Source organism: Aquarana catesbeiana, linkage group LG02, assembly GCF_042186555.1.
Source record: "Aquarana catesbeiana isolate 2022-GZ linkage group LG02, ASM4218655v1, whole genome shotgun sequence".
In the NCBI taxonomy this organism is placed as follows: domain Eukaryota; kingdom Metazoa; phylum Chordata; class Amphibia; order Anura; family Ranidae; genus Aquarana; species Aquarana catesbeiana.
The window spans coordinates 11841981-11857191 of NC_133325.1; the positions used below are offsets into that span (position 1 = coordinate 11841981).

General features: G+C 46.5%; 2 protein-coding genes across 2 annotated transcripts; one reads left to right on the forward strand and one right to left on the reverse strand.

Annotated features, from left to right (window-relative positions):
- Positions 1-12160: 12160 nt before the first annotated feature.
- LOC141126637 (histone H3) lies at positions 12161-12615 on the forward strand. Its single transcript, XM_073612560.1, has one exon. It carries the CDS (start codon positions 12179-12181, stop codon positions 12587-12589), a length of 411 nt encoding a protein of 136 aa, XP_073468661.1. The 5' UTR covers positions 12161-12178; the 3' UTR covers positions 12590-12615.
- Positions 12616-12859: 244 nt separating this feature from the next.
- Positions 12860-14788, reverse strand: LOC141126635 (histone H1.5-like). Its single transcript, XM_073612559.1, has one exon. It carries the CDS (start codon positions 14758-14760, stop codon positions 14092-14094), a length of 669 nt encoding a protein of 222 aa, XP_073468660.1. The 5' UTR covers positions 14761-14788; the 3' UTR covers positions 12860-14091.
- Positions 14789-15211: the final 423 nt, after the last annotated feature.

Consider the following 15211-nt stretch of genomic DNA (forward strand, 5'->3'; position numbering starts at 1 on the left):
CCCGGTTCGGTTCGCACCAGAACCCGCGAACGGACCGAAAGTTCGCACGAACGTTAGAACCCCATTGACGTCTATGGGACTCGAACGTTCAAAATCAAAAGTGCTCATTTTAAAGGCTAATTTGCATGGTATTGTCCTAAAAAGGGTTTGGGGACCCGGGTCCTACCCCAGGGGACATGTATCAATGCAAAAAAAACTTTTAAAAACGGCCGTTTTTTCGGGAGCAGTGATTTTAATGATGCTTAAAGTAAAAAAAAAAAAAGTGAAATATTCCTTTAAATATCGTACCTGGGGGGTGTCTATAGTATGCCTGTAAAGTGACGCGTGTTTCCCGTGTTTAGAACAGTCCCTGCACCAAATGTCATTTTTAAAGGAAAAAATCTCATTTAAAACTGCTTGCGGGTTTAATGTCATGTCGGGTCCTGGCAATATGGATGAAAATCAGTGAGACAAACGGCATGGGTACCCCCCAGTCCATTACCAGGCCCTTTGAATAACGCGCAGAGACTGCAGCGCCCTGCACATGTGGAGCTTTGGGGTGTGATGCAGTCAATGTGCTGCCCTTAGGCTGGCCCCTGGAGGGCATCCTGCCTCGTTGGTGATGTGCCGCCGCCTCCTCCTCCTCCTCCTCCTCCTCCTCCTCTCTCCTATCAGGCACCCACGTTGAGTCAGTGACCTCATCATCCCCTCCCTCCTCATCACTGGAGCAAACCTGGCAGTATGCTGCAGCAGGGGGAGCATGACTGCCAGATTGCTGTCCTTCTTGGGCACCCCCTCTGTCCGTGCTCATGTTACTGCCTTCATCGAGCTCAGTATCGTCATCAGAGCCTTCCAAACGCTGGGCATCCTCCTGGAGCATGTACCCAACACTGTGGTCAAACAGTTCGAGGGAATCCTCATGAGGACATGGTGGAGCTAGGGAAGGAGTCACTGATGACATTGAGCTGAGGGAAGAGGCCGCTGCTTTGCCAGACAAAGCACCCTGGGCATGGGTGAGAGAGGATGAGGAGGATGAGGACGGCTTGGTCATCCACTCGACCAAGTCTTCCGCATGTTGCGGCTCAACACGGCCAGCTGCCGAAAAAAAGGCCAAGCGTGTCCCATGGCCACGTGCTGATGAGGATGCACCGTCTCCACGACCAGCACTAGACACAGAGCCTGCTTGCCCTCTCTTATTGGCTTGTGACTGTCTGCCTCTCCTTCTTGGCCTTCCAGACATACTAATGGCCTGTAGCTGCACTAAGCTGGGATAGAACACCTGTAATTTTCTTCAAGTAGCTTTATATACTGTAACCAGACAAGCCTGCCTGTCAGTAGGAAGATAACAGGAACGGATCTAGCTGTACACTGTGAGCAGGACGCACTGTACTAAATGTAAATAGTCTAGCTGCCTGACCGTGGTACTAATAGGATCAAATAGAACACCTGTAATTTTCTTCAGGTAGCTTTATATACTGTAACCAGACAAGCCTGCCTGTCAGTAGGAAGATAACAGGAACGGATCTAGCTGAACACTGTGAGCAGGACGCACTGTACTAAATGTAAATAGTCTAGCTGCCTGACCGTGGTACTAATAGGATCAAATAGAACACCTGTAATTTTCTTCAGGTAGCTTTATATACTGTAACCAGACAAGCCTGCCTGTCAGTAGGAATTTAACAGGAACGGATCTAGCTGAACACTGTGAGCAGGACGCACTGCACTAAATGTAAATAGTCTAGAAGATAACAGGAACGGATCTAGCTGAACACTGTGAGCAGGACGCACTGCACTAAATGTAAATAGTCTAGAAGATAACAGGAACGGATCTAGCTGAACACTGTGAGCAGGACGCACTGCACTAAATGTAAATAGTCTAGAAGATAACAGGAACGGATCTAGCTGAACACTGTGAGCAGGACGCACTGCACTAAATGTAATTAGTCTAGAAGATAACAGGAACGGATCTAGCTGAACACTGTGAGCAGGATGCACTGCACTAAATGTAAATAGCAGGAACGGATCTAGCTGAACACTGTGAGCAGGACGCACTGCACTAAATGTAAATAGTCTAGAAGATAACAGGAACGGATCTAGCTGAACACTGTGAGCAGGACGCACTGCACTAAATGTAAATAGCAGGAACGGCTCTAGCTGAACACTGTGAGCAGGACGCACTGCACTAAATGTAAATAGCAGGAACGGATCTAGCTGAACACTGTGAGCAGGACGCACTGCACTAAATGTAAATAGTCTAGAAGATAACAGGAACGGATCTAGCTGAACACTGTGAGCAGGACGCACTGCACTAAATGTAAATAGCAGGAACGGATCTAGCTGAACACTGTGAGCAGGACGCACTGCACTAAATGTAAATAGCAGGAACGGATCTAGCTGAACACTGTGAGCAGGACGCACTGCACTAAATGTAAATAGCAGGAACGGATCTAGCTGAACACTGTGAGCAGGACGCACTGCACTAAATGTAAATAACAGGAACATATCTAGCTGAACACTGTGAGCAGGACGCACTGCACTAAATGTAAATAGCAGGAACGGATCTAGCTGAACACTGTGAGCAGGACGCACTGCACTAAATGTAAATAGCAGGAACGGATCTAGCTGAACACTGTGAGCAGGACGCACTGCACTAAATGTAAATTGCAGGAACAGATCTAGCTGAACACTGTGAGCAGGACGCACTGCACTAAATGTAAATAGTCTAGAAGATAACAGGAACGGATCTAGCTGAACACTGTGAGCAGGACGCACTGCACTAAATGTAAATAGCAGGAACGGATCTAGCTGAACACTGTGAGCAGGACGCACTGCATTAAATGTAAATAGTCTAGATAGAAGATAACAGGAACGGATCTAGCTAAACTGAATACAGTGTATATATATATATGCAACACCTGGGATGCATATATATACACAATACACTGTAAGTGCAGCTAACTGACTGACTGTTCTGCCTAATCTATCTAACTCAAATCAAATGACACTGTCTCTCTCTCTCTCTCTCTATCTCTCAGCACACCGGAACACACACTACACAGGGCCGCCGTGCAGGCGGCCTTATATAGTGTGGGGTGTGTACTAAATCCCCTGAACCATAATTGGCCAAAGCCACCCTGGCTTTGGCCAATTACAGCTCTCTCTACTGACGGCGCTGTGATTGGCCAAGCATGCGGGTCATAGTGCATGCTTGGCCAATCATCAGCCAGCAATGCACTGCGATGCCGCAGTGAATTATGGGCCGTGACGCGCCACACGAATTTAGCGCGAACGGCCCATAACGTTCGCAATTCGGCGAACGATCGAACAGCCGATGTTCGAGTCGAACATGGGTTCGACTCGAACACGAAGCTCATCCCTACTAAACATACACAGAATCCTAAATGTTATGTTTTTGGGCAGCTAAAATATCTATAGGTACTGCTTAGAAGACACCTAGGTCGATCTAGAGCAGTGGTTCTCAACCTTGCTAGTGCTGTGACCCCTTGATAAAATTTCCCAAGTTGTGGGGACCCCAAAAGTAAAATTATTTTTGTAGCGTAGGTGGTCAGCACCCAAGGCAAGACAAGTAATTTGCGCCCCTAATGGACATTCAGCGCTCCCTGAGTTCCTTCCACTCGTACAGTATTGAAACCCCTTATGGTACATTTTAGGACGTGCCACTCTTTCTCTTTGTTTCCCTTTCTTTCTCCATCCTAATTTCTTATTTTTTTTTCCCCATTCCTCTCTCTAGCCGTCTTTTCTCTTTGTCTTTCTCTCCCTTTTTCTTTGTTCCTCCCCCTCTTTTCCTCTCCCTTCCATGTATTCTCTATTTTTATTCCTTCTCTTACTCCTTGGTGAGGAGTGGGGGGAATGGGATGAGTGGCAGTGCTGGTGGGTAGTTGGGATAAGTGGCAGTGCTGGTGGGGAGTTCTGATCAGCCAACTTAGGTGCTCTTGATCAAGGTCATCTGCTGATCTGAGAACTGTAGTGGGCACTTTTAATGGCAACCATAATCACAGGTTACTCACTGTGTCTCTGACTTTGTGGTGTCTCGTAACAGTGGCACCTATGTCGAAATCAGGAGATAGGGTCTCCTCCAGCCCCTCCTACTTCACATTCCTCACCAGTCAGCTGACCTCTAGCCTCTAGTCTCTGTCCCCCAGCCATGCCGTGAACTGAATGGGCGGCTGCGAATAGGCTAAGTGGGCGGCCACGGGCTCCAGGGACAGCCCAGCTGGGTAGCCGCAAAAAGGCTGGGAGAGCAGTGCGGGCTTCAGGAACAGCCCAGGATTCGGTGACCCCCTGGCAAATTATCATTCGACCCCTGAGGGGGTCCTGACCCCCAGGTTGAGAACCACTGATCTAGTAGAAGGGATACAAGGTGATCAGAGAGCCGTCATTCTGCACTGGGAGGATTGTGGAGAAATGATACAACGTATTACAAGGAATCTGTTCCGGGACTCTCGGAGATACTTTACTGCTGAGAGATAATTGGAGATTAGAGATGTTGCAATACATTGGTGTAGTGTATGGCCTAAAGGAACACACACCGGAGCATCATTGTGGGGACTTTATCCCCTTCCCGCCGACCGTACGCAGATATGCGTACTTGGCTTTCCGGGGTTATACCGGGATGATGCCTGCAACTGCAGGCATCATCCCGGTACCGTTGTTTCGAGCGGGCGATCGGCTATCTGTATATAACAACCATGCGGCTAAAAGCCGCTCGGCTGTTATACCGGCGGAGCGGGAGGGGACATCCCCCCTCCCGCTGCCTCCCACCGCTCTTACCGGGCCTCCCGTGCGATCGGGAGGCCCGGTGTCCAATCGGGTGCCTCCGGCGGCTGTGGGCGGGCTGGAGCGAAGCTGTCGGCGGCTTCGTTCCAGCCTTCTCAATGTAAACGCGGAAGTAACGTCTTGACGTCACTTCCCGTTTACTCGGCTGCCAATGGTGCCAAATTTTAAAAAAATATACAGTATTCAGAATCGCCATTTTCGGCGATCTGAATACTTTGAAGTGTAAAGGAGGGATGGGGGGTCTTTTAGACCCCCCATCCCTCCATAAAGAGTACCTGTCACAACCTATAAAAATAAAAATAAAATAAAAATAAATAAAATACATAAAAAAAAAATTTAAAGCGCCCCCGTCCCCGCGAGCTCGCGCAGCGAAGAAAATGCATACGAAAGTTGCGCACGCATATGTAAACAGTGTTCAAATCACACATGTGAGGTATCCCCGCGATCGTCAGAGCGAGAGTAATAATTCTAGTCCTAGACCTCCTCTGTAGCTCTAACCTGGTAACCATAAAAAAAAAAAAAAATAAAAAAAATTAAAGCGTCGCCTATGGAAATTCATAGCTACCATAGTTTGTCGCCATTCCACGAGTGCGCGCAATTATAAAGCGTGACATGTTTGGTATCTATTTACTCGGCGTAACATAGTCTTTCACATTATACAAAAAAATTGGGGTAACTTTACTGTTTGGATTTTTTAAAATTCATGGAAGTGTCCCTTTTCCAAAAATTTGCGTTTAAAACACCGCTGCACAAATACCGTGTGATATAAAATATTGCAACAATCTCCATTTTATTCTCTAGATTCTCTGCTAAAAAAAATATATATATATAATATTTGGGGGTTCTAAGTAATTTTCTAACAAAAAATATGGATTTTAACTTGTAAACACCAAATTTCAAAAATAGGCTTAGTCATGAAAGGGTTATATAGTAACTGGAATAGAAAAGTGCAGTGGCGGCACCCCTATTATAATGTATAACCAGGAGGAATGACTGAAAGGGGAACATTAAATACTGCAATTTTGTCATCATTTCTTTATTCAATCCATGGATTAATTCATGGATTCATGAGCCTCGACTATCCTCTGGAATTCCCTACCCCAATCTGTCAGACTGTCTCCAAATGTATCCACTTTTAGGCAATCCCTAAAAACTTTCCTCTTCAGAGAAACCTATCCTGCCTCCATCTAACAACTGCACTATTTTCTCCATTAGCTCATCCCCCACAGCTATTACCCTTTTGTATAAGTTGACCCTCCCTCCTAGATTGTAGGCTCTAACGAGCAGGGCTCTCTGATTTCTCCTGTATTGAATTGTATTGTAATTGTACTGTCTGCCCTAATGTTGTAAAGCGCTGCGTAAACTGTCGGCGCTATATAAATCCTGTATAATAATAATAATAATAATAATAATAATAATAATAATAATAATAATAATAATTAACCAAGAAATACGTTGGAAATATTAATTTCAGATTGTTTTGTTCTTTGATTGGACTTCAGAATACAGACTCCGCCCTGCTATAGAGATCAATAGGAAGTCTACTGAGCAAGTATTTTCTGGGCTGAAAACATAGAGAGATCTCGCAATACATTTCTTTGGTGTCCTCAAAAGAAGGCAGTATTACTGGATGATGAAGGAAACGCCCACAGCTGTGATTGGTTCAGATTTAAAATTGCTGTTTTCAAAATGTGCCCGCCGGAATTATGTAGATCGTTACAGATATATATTCATCTCTCTTATACCGCCAAATCCGACACCGAGGAGATGATCGGATGAGACATTTATCGGAGAAATATGATTAACACTGTCATGTCATTAGTCCGGAATGATTAGGAAAGGAATCTGTTTGTTACTGAACCATGAGAAAACACTTCTATATGTTCTCAGAACCCAGGATCTCACCACTGCTACACACAGAATATGATGTTCATGTCACTGACTGATATTGTTTTGTATTTCTTTCTGGACATTTATCAGTTAAGATCGTCCTCATATCACAACCTGGATATGTCTAAAAAGAAATGTGCAATTCATGTTAGTAACCATGACACAGATAAAAATGCACAATGAATGAAGTAAAGATTTCATGTCTGAAGAACCAGATCGGTTTCCCCCTCGGTAACATGCAATCTGCCACATATTTACAAGGTTCTAAGAATGTGAAATTCTCTGCAGAAAACCAACGTGCTGTGGCCCCGCCCCTTTTCCATTAGTCTCCTATCAGGTCCGCTCGGGCTTAAAACAGGGGGGAAAAAACAAGGGGTTATCTGTATATCGTTTTCCTTTTCAGAGTACTATTTTATAAATATGACATTATTATTGACAATAGTATCTGGTGATTGGGGTTTCTGTTATCAGGAGTCCAAAAATGTATATTTTCAGTATAATCTCTGAAGAATACCTAGAAAATCATTAAGAGGCAAGAATAGATTTCACATCTCTAGATGGATTTCTCTTGCCATCATTTTCAAAACAGCAGAATGTTTAGGAGCCTTACAAATGGAAAAACAAATCTATTCTGTGTAATGAATGGGTGTGACTCCGCCTTTTCTCAGGATGGTTTCCATCAGGTCCGCACAGTCTCTATAAAAGGAGGGCGGGCGGGCGAATCAGTCAATTTCAGTTCTTCTTAGTAACAGAGAAGAGTCGCCATGTCTGGTCGCGGTAAAGGAGGGAAGGGTCTGGGGAAAGGAGGCGCTAAGCGGCACAGGAAGGTGCTCCGGGACAACATCCAAGGCATCACCAAACCCGCCATCCGACGTTTGGCCCGCAGAGGGGGTGTCAAGCGCATCTCCGGACTCATCTATGAGGAGACCCGCGGAGTGCTCAAAGTCTTCCTGGAGAATGTCATCCGCGATGCCGTCACCTACACCGAGCACGCCAAGAGGAAGACCGTCACCGCCATGGATGTCGTCTATGCTCTCAAACGCCAGGGCCGCACTCTCTACGGATTCGGAGGCTAAACCCTCATAGACCTACTACTCACTTCATCTACACAAAGGCCCTTCTCAGGGCCACCCACCTTCTCATCCAAAGGGCTGTCTATAGATTTCTTCTGTAATGATACATTTTTGCTGTGTGTGTGTAAGGAAGTTCCTTTTAACTAAACATACACTATGCAATCCGATTGTATGATTTCCTTTAGATGCAACACAACAGATCTGTCTTACAATATCGTTATCTCACTTTTATTATTTTTTCAGGTACGTTGTTCACCAATGAACACCACGTTCCTTAGTCACTAAAAACGAATTGCTGTTGCCTGTGGTTCTCATCTTTTCCACATTTCTGTCACCCGGAGTTATTATTGGGACCCCCCCCCCCATGTCTGTATGAAAGGGTGGGGGTGGGTTGCAAAGGGGCGGGGCCGCAACAATGTATTCTGCAGAAAATGTCACATATTAGAATCTAAACAGGAAACCGACCTGATTTATCAGACCTGAAAAATGTGTTTTGTGAAATGAAAATCGGTCAGTGACATATGTCATTATGAATGCTTTCTTTTCCGTCATAAAGGAAGATAAACGTTGTGTGTGTAGTAGTGGATTCCGAGCACTTGGAATAAAATAGAACATATAGAAATGTTTTTGTATTTAGTCATTCCCGTCTAACCTCTGGCGGTAGAAAAGGGATGGATTTTTGTCTGTGATCTTCACAATTCTGGCGGGCAAAAATTGAGCTCTTTGCCCCACAACCAGCAGTGTTTTTTTTGGTAGAGAGTCTGCGCTGTCTACTCTGCAGAACAAAAAAATCCCGGACTTTACCATTTCCAGCGTATGTATTACTGTTGGGGAATTAAATTGTGTGAAAAGAAGGGGGTCTAATATTGTGATTGTGAGATGATGGGAACAATCCATAGAATTTCGGCGGGAGATTCCTTTGGATGGTAAAACGTATATTTCCTTGTGGGGGTGTGAAGAAGGGGATGAGATCTGTGGGCTCCTTTCCAGTTGGGGGGAATGATTTGCCATCATCAGAACTACTAGAAAGGATGGAGGAGAATGAAGTCCCTGTAATGAGATCACATTACTATATCAAATATTTCACCATTTCTTATTACGGACACATTGTTCTCCCGTCGGGATCACATCTTATAGTTTCAGAGGAACCATTTTATGATCAACATATAAAAGAAAATCCTGTATTTTTTACAATCAGATCCCCGATAACAATGTATGTGTGTCTTTGTATGGAGAGGTATAATGGGGCCGAATCTTCCTACTTTACTACTGACCTGTAAGAAGTGTGAAGAAGAATATAACGTGTTTGCTTTTAGGGTGAACTATGAATCACATTAGACACATCGGAGACTAGGCAACAAAACAATGTATGTCGGGCTCTTTGTATGGAGAGGTGGGTGGCTCTGAAAAGAGCCGTTGTGTTGGGTAATAGAGGTGGAGGAATTGTCGGGGATTATTACTTGGATTTGGCGGCCTTGTGGCTCTCGGTCTTCTTGGGCAGCAGCACGGCCTGGATGTTGGGCAGGACTCCTCCCTGGGCGATGGTGACTCCGCCCAGCAGCTTGTTGAGCTCCTCGTCGTTGCGGACAGCCAGCTGGAGGTGTCGGGGGATGATGCGGGTCTTCTTGTTGTCGCGGGCGGCGTTGCCGGCCAGCTCCAGGATCTCAGCCGTCAGATACTCGAGCACGGCGGCCAGATAGACGGGAGCTCCGGCCCCGACCCGCTCGGCATAGTTGCCCTTCCTGAGCAGGCGGTGAACACGACCGACTGGGAACTGCAGACCAGCACGGGATGATCGGGTCTTGGCCTTAGCCCGAACCTTGCCTCCTTGTTTGCCGCGTCCTGACATTATCACCGAATGATCGAGACTAGAGAATGTCACCCCACAGCCACTCCCCTTTATTTATACACTCAGTGCTCTGACGTCACACGCTGTGATTGGTCCTGTTTCAATCCAGCCAATACTGTGCTGACTTGTCTCTAAACCAATCTGTAAAGGAGAAAAGAAAGCATGACGTCACTCCCCATCACATGACTGAATCCTCCAATAGAAGAGTGAGGAGGGATGAGGCTCATTTGCATAGGACGCCTATATAAGCAGCACATGAGGGCGGTTCCAGCACATTTTCCCTTCACAGAGCGGAGAAGATATCGTTAACCCTTATCATGCCTGAACCAGCCAAGTCAGCTCCGGCGCCCAAGAAGGGCTCCAAGAAAGCCGTGACCAAGAGCCAGAAGAAGGACGGCAAGAAGCGGAGGAAGAGCAGGAAGGAGAGTTATGCCATCTACGTGTACAAGGTGCTCAAGCAGGTGCACCCCGACACCGGCATCTCGTCCAAGGCCATGGGCATCATGAACTCCTTCGTCAATGACATCTTCGAGCGCATCGCCGGCGAAGCTTCCCGCCTGGCTCATTACAACAAGCGCCGCACCATCACCTCCCGGGAGATCCAGACCGCCGTCCGCCTCCTCCTGCCCGGAGAGCTGGCCAAGCACGCCGTCTCCGAGGGCACCAAGGCCGTCACCAAGTACACCAGCGCCAAGTAATCCCCCCATCATCATCATCATTACCCCAACACAAGACACAAAGGCTCTTCTAAGAGCCACCCACCATTTCCATCAATGAGCTGTCATCACATTTTCGTTTATTTGGAAAGTTGAGTACAAAACATAAAGATAAACCAGCAATGTATAGAGTGTAATGTAGAGATTTACCACAACCAATCCTAACTGCTCCAGAGAAAAGTTCAGCCTCGTTTATCCCAACAGATCGGATACAACTTTAAGGACAAAAGATCTTCACTGTCCATTAATGAGATAACACATGATGCCGGGATTACATATAAAACGTGATAAACCAATGAGGCAAATGTGTGAAAAGTATTAATGATACAGAAATAAAAGTCATCTCAGGAATGAGAACAGCGGAATGTCCCGATAATAGTCCCATGTCTTCCGATAATCATGTATGGTGTCATATTGTGTGATGGATACAATCAGAGTTTCATTATTTCCATTCTATCAGGGAGCAGAGGGGGAAACGGCAATTATAAGCTATTTATTATACAAGAGTGTGTAATCATCTCACAGGGGGGAGGGGAAGTCTGGTATATACAGTATATAGAAGACACATCTGTATGCTGTAACCAGATACTACAAGCGGCTATCTGGGTGGGTTTGGTGTCAGCCTGTTACCATAGAGGGGCTCATAGATGTTCAGAACTCCAACAAATCTGGATACAAGTCCCAGGATCAGGACAGCCGGGGAAGCAGCGCGGACAGAGCGATGGATATAAAGAGTGAATGTGATGTGGAGTCTCCAATGTACATCTGTTCATCTCCCGGCCTGACACCGAGCGGGGAATCTTCTCTTCTCATTGTAGACGAGGAAAGATCTTCCCCAATTCAGTCCCCCATTGATTCCTAGATTTGGGTGTATCTGGGAGAGAGATCTCACCTCATTCTAACGATATGCTGAACTATTCCGGATAATTCCATCCATCCTGATAGTCCGCCAAACGTGTCTGCCAAGAATCTGCTGTATTTTCCGGCCATTTATTTCTCTAGGAAGATGACTTCAATGAATGGTGATAGTCGGTGTATCTATACCTGCCCGTGTTTCCATTCCCCTAACTCCACACACAGCTCTGCTAATACTTTGATACAATCCTCGTCTATAGAATGAGGGAAGAAAACATTCCAATCACATTGTATCTCTTCCCAGATCTCCGGACACAATCCATGCATCTTATCACCACCAGGTGTCAGTGTTTCTCCTTCATTCGGTTTACATTGGGACAGTATTTCTTCTTCCATTTTCTTTTTTTTTTCTTGATAAGAGAATAAAAATCTTTAATCTCCAGAGGATCGCATCCGGGCAATTTACACGGCATAAATAAACCAGAGCGGTTCCTGTGTGGTATTTGTATAGAGCGAGTATGGAGAATAGAGAAGACAGCAACCTCTATAGTCTTGGAGCTGTTAGGGGTGGACGGATCCCCCTGATCCCCATTATAGGGGACATGAAAAGTCTTCTTTATAAGTCAGATGTATACCGTGATCGGTGACCTATAAGAAGTGAGCATGGACGGATCCCCCTGATCCCTGTGCTGTGTATTTGGCAGAACAGACAACAGCTGCTCAGTGTGGAATCCCCGCTCACACTTTATATTCTAATTAATAATCCACATTGAAGGAGTTCAGAGATCTCCGAGTATTGTGTGATGTGCGGAGATTTTACTTTGGATTTGGGAAAACAAAATAGCGATTTATTGCAAAAATAGAACGTGCAGATCTAGGCGGGCAATTTGAAAAAAAAAAAAGGCGGAGGAGGAGGAGTGTGCTCTCATTGTCCAATCAGAGGGCTGGAGATGTGTATAAATAGCGCTGCAGAGCGGCATAAGCTCACGTTCCTTGTATCAGCGAAGCACTGAGCAGTCATGGCGAGAACCAAGCAGACAGCCCGTAAGTCCACCGGAGGCAAAGCTCCCCGCAAGCAGCTGGCCACCAAAGCCGCCCGCAAGAGCGCCCCGGCCACCGGCGGAGTCAAGAAGCCTCACCGCTACAGGCCCGGCACCGTGGCTCTCCGAGAGATCCGCCGCTACCAGAAATCCACCGAGCTGCTCATCCGCAAGCTGCCCTTCCAGCGCCTCGTCCGAGAGATCGCCCAGGACTTCAAGACCGACCTGCGCTTCCAGAGCTCCGCCGTCATGGCTCTGCAGGAGGCCTCTGAGGCTTACCTCGTCGGACTCTTCGAGGACACCAACCTCTGCGCCATCCACGCCAAGAGGGTCACCATCATGCCCAAAGACATCCAGCTGGCACGCCGCATCCGCGGGGAGAGGGCATAGAGAGACACACACTCCGAACTACTACTAATCCCAACACAAAGGCTCTTTTCAGAGCCACCACATCCTCCTATACAAAGAGATCTATATACTCCATCATCACACCGACTATATGACAGGGAAATCCCTACAAGACATCCACACATCTCCTTCCTCAATACATACAGACGTCTACATCCATTACATACTGATTAGGATTTACACTTGATTGTTTGTTTTTAATAAATCAACTCCCAAATTTATATCGGTGATAATTTGTTCTACTTATCTTTGAGTGCGGTGTGGATTGTCATTTATTGATACAATTCTTTCCAACATCAATCCATCACAAAGTAACAAATCATACTTCTGTTCCCGTACAATCTCCTCTACTATTCTCCGACCTCGTACAATCATTCCCCGATACAGAGGGGAGACCTCCACACATCTTTCTGTATCATTTTACGACTCTTCCAATTCATCAGCAGATTAGAACATATGGGGGGAGGGGAAGGTCTCACTTCATCTCCTCTACTAGCACTAGAAGGAAGAATTCATCCAGTATTGTGTGGAGAATCCGGGGAACTCCCTGAACCCCTTTTGTTCCACTACCGCCCATAAGGGGGTGGGGGGGATGTAATTGTTGCATAATGTGAAATTATGGCGGGCATTTTGAACATTTCCCACTCCGCCAATCATAACAGCCTGTTCTTCATCTGTCAACCAATGAGAGCGTTTATAGGATCCTACAATCAAACTTCAAACAGAGACAGATGTTCAACTGTTTCCCTCTAAATGTGATATCAGGGCCGCTAAACCGATCTATATCTATATAGGAGGAATGGTAAATCTGTAACTGAAATGGATATTTAGTAAAGAGTACATTGTCCACATAACACAAGGATCTTGTCGCTGATCATTGTAACACGTCCAGAGGATGATGTGTCTCCCCTCTAATGATCACAGAAGGATCTGCAGTCGCTGCGTTCCATATTGAAGTGTCAGAATTCCTTGTACAATGATCGTCTAGAAGAGGAAATGTTCATCCCCTCCTCCCCGGGGAGATCCCGCAGACAGTGTGCGGGAATTGTCTCCGATTTGCAGGTCTCCAATCCGCACTGCAGATGTTATATATCATTTTGTATCAGGGACGGATCTCTCGTTCAATATTTGTATTAAGGTTTAAAATGAGAAATACATAACAATCTCTAGGCTTATACGTGGGAAACAATCAAATCATGAATAATAATTAAAAAAAAAAAAAAAAGAGTATATAAGTCACTGTATGTGCAACAGGAATGCTATCTGAAAATAAGACTTATAATAATATAGATCCAACATTAGAACCCCCAAAACGTTGGTGTATTTAATGAAACATGCCTCTGGTCACATTGCTCTGTATGGAGGACTTCTAATGCGGCCCCCCCTGGTCGCTGTGTGTATGTAGAGCTCTGTCAGGAGGAGGTGGGTGGCTCTGAGAAGAGCCTTTGGGGGGTGTAGATGAAAGGAGGTCTCTCCGGTGGGGATTATTTCTTCTTTGGAGCGGCCTTCTTGGGCTTGGCTGCTGTCTTGGGTTTAGCCGCCTTCTTAGCCGGACTCTTGGCGACTTTTTTCGGCTTGGCTGCAGCTTTGGGCTTCTTGGGGCTCTTTGTCACCTTCTTGGCTTTGGCAGCTGCAGGCTTTTTTGCGGGTTTCTTGGCGGCCTTCTTGGGGCTCTTGGCTGCGGTGGGGGCTTTGGTGGTGGTCTTCTTCTTGGGGGACTTGGCTGGCTTCTTGGCGGCCGGCTTCTTGGGGGACTTGGCCGCAGCCGATGGCTTCTTGGTGCTTTTCTTGGCGCCTGCCGCCTTGTCCTCCTGCTTCTTGTTGATCTTGAAGGATCCGGAGGCGCCGTGTCCTTTGACCTGGACGAGGGTCCCCTTAGTCACCAGCCCCCTGATGGCGATCTTGAGGCGGCTGTTGTTCTTGTCCACATCGTATCCTCCGGCGGACAGGACCTTCTTGAGGGCGGACAGGGAGACCCCGCTGCGCTCTTTGGAAGCGGCCACGGCTTTGACCAGGAGCTCGGACACGCTGGGACCGGACGGCTTCTTGCTGCCTTTCTTGGCTCCTCCGGCTGCCGCCTTCTTGGCCGGCTTCTTCTTGGCGGCGGGCTCCGCTGGAGGAGCGGCGGCTGGGGCGCTCTCAGTCTCCGTCATGATTCTAGAACTATTGTCACTGCAATAAACACATAAACTTGTCTGCGTCGCTCTGGCTTATATAGAGACATTCTGCACTGCTATTGGTCAGTACAAAGCCTTAGTCTGCACTGCTATTGGTTACACATTAGACACGCCCACTGAGTGTCACTCCTAAGTTGTGGAATCTTCTCTCTCTTGTTGTGTTTCCCGGGCAGAGAGAAAAACGACTTTTATTGGGAATAGAACGATGTCCGATCTTCATCGGGGACCCGATCTGCTCACTGGACTGTCACTTATGGGGGGTCACTTACAGCTGTCAGGAGCTGCTGAGGAGGCTGAACACAGGGGCTGCAAACACAGCCATCCTCCTGAGTGTGTGTCCCATTCTTCCTTCTATCTTGTTTTCTACACAAATTCTACACAGAAAACAATCTTCTCACATCTCCCACTAGAATGATATTCACATTAG

Bases quoted from the DNA above. Each gene is read 5' to 3' on its own strand.
- LOC141126637 (XM_073612560.1), top strand. From the start codon at position 12,179: ATGGCGAGAACCAAGCAGACAGCCCGTAAGTCCACCGGAGGCAAAGCT.
- LOC141126635 (XM_073612559.1), bottom strand. From the start codon at position 14,760: ATGACGGAGACTGAGAGCGCCCCAGCCGCCGCTCCTCCAGCGGAGCCC.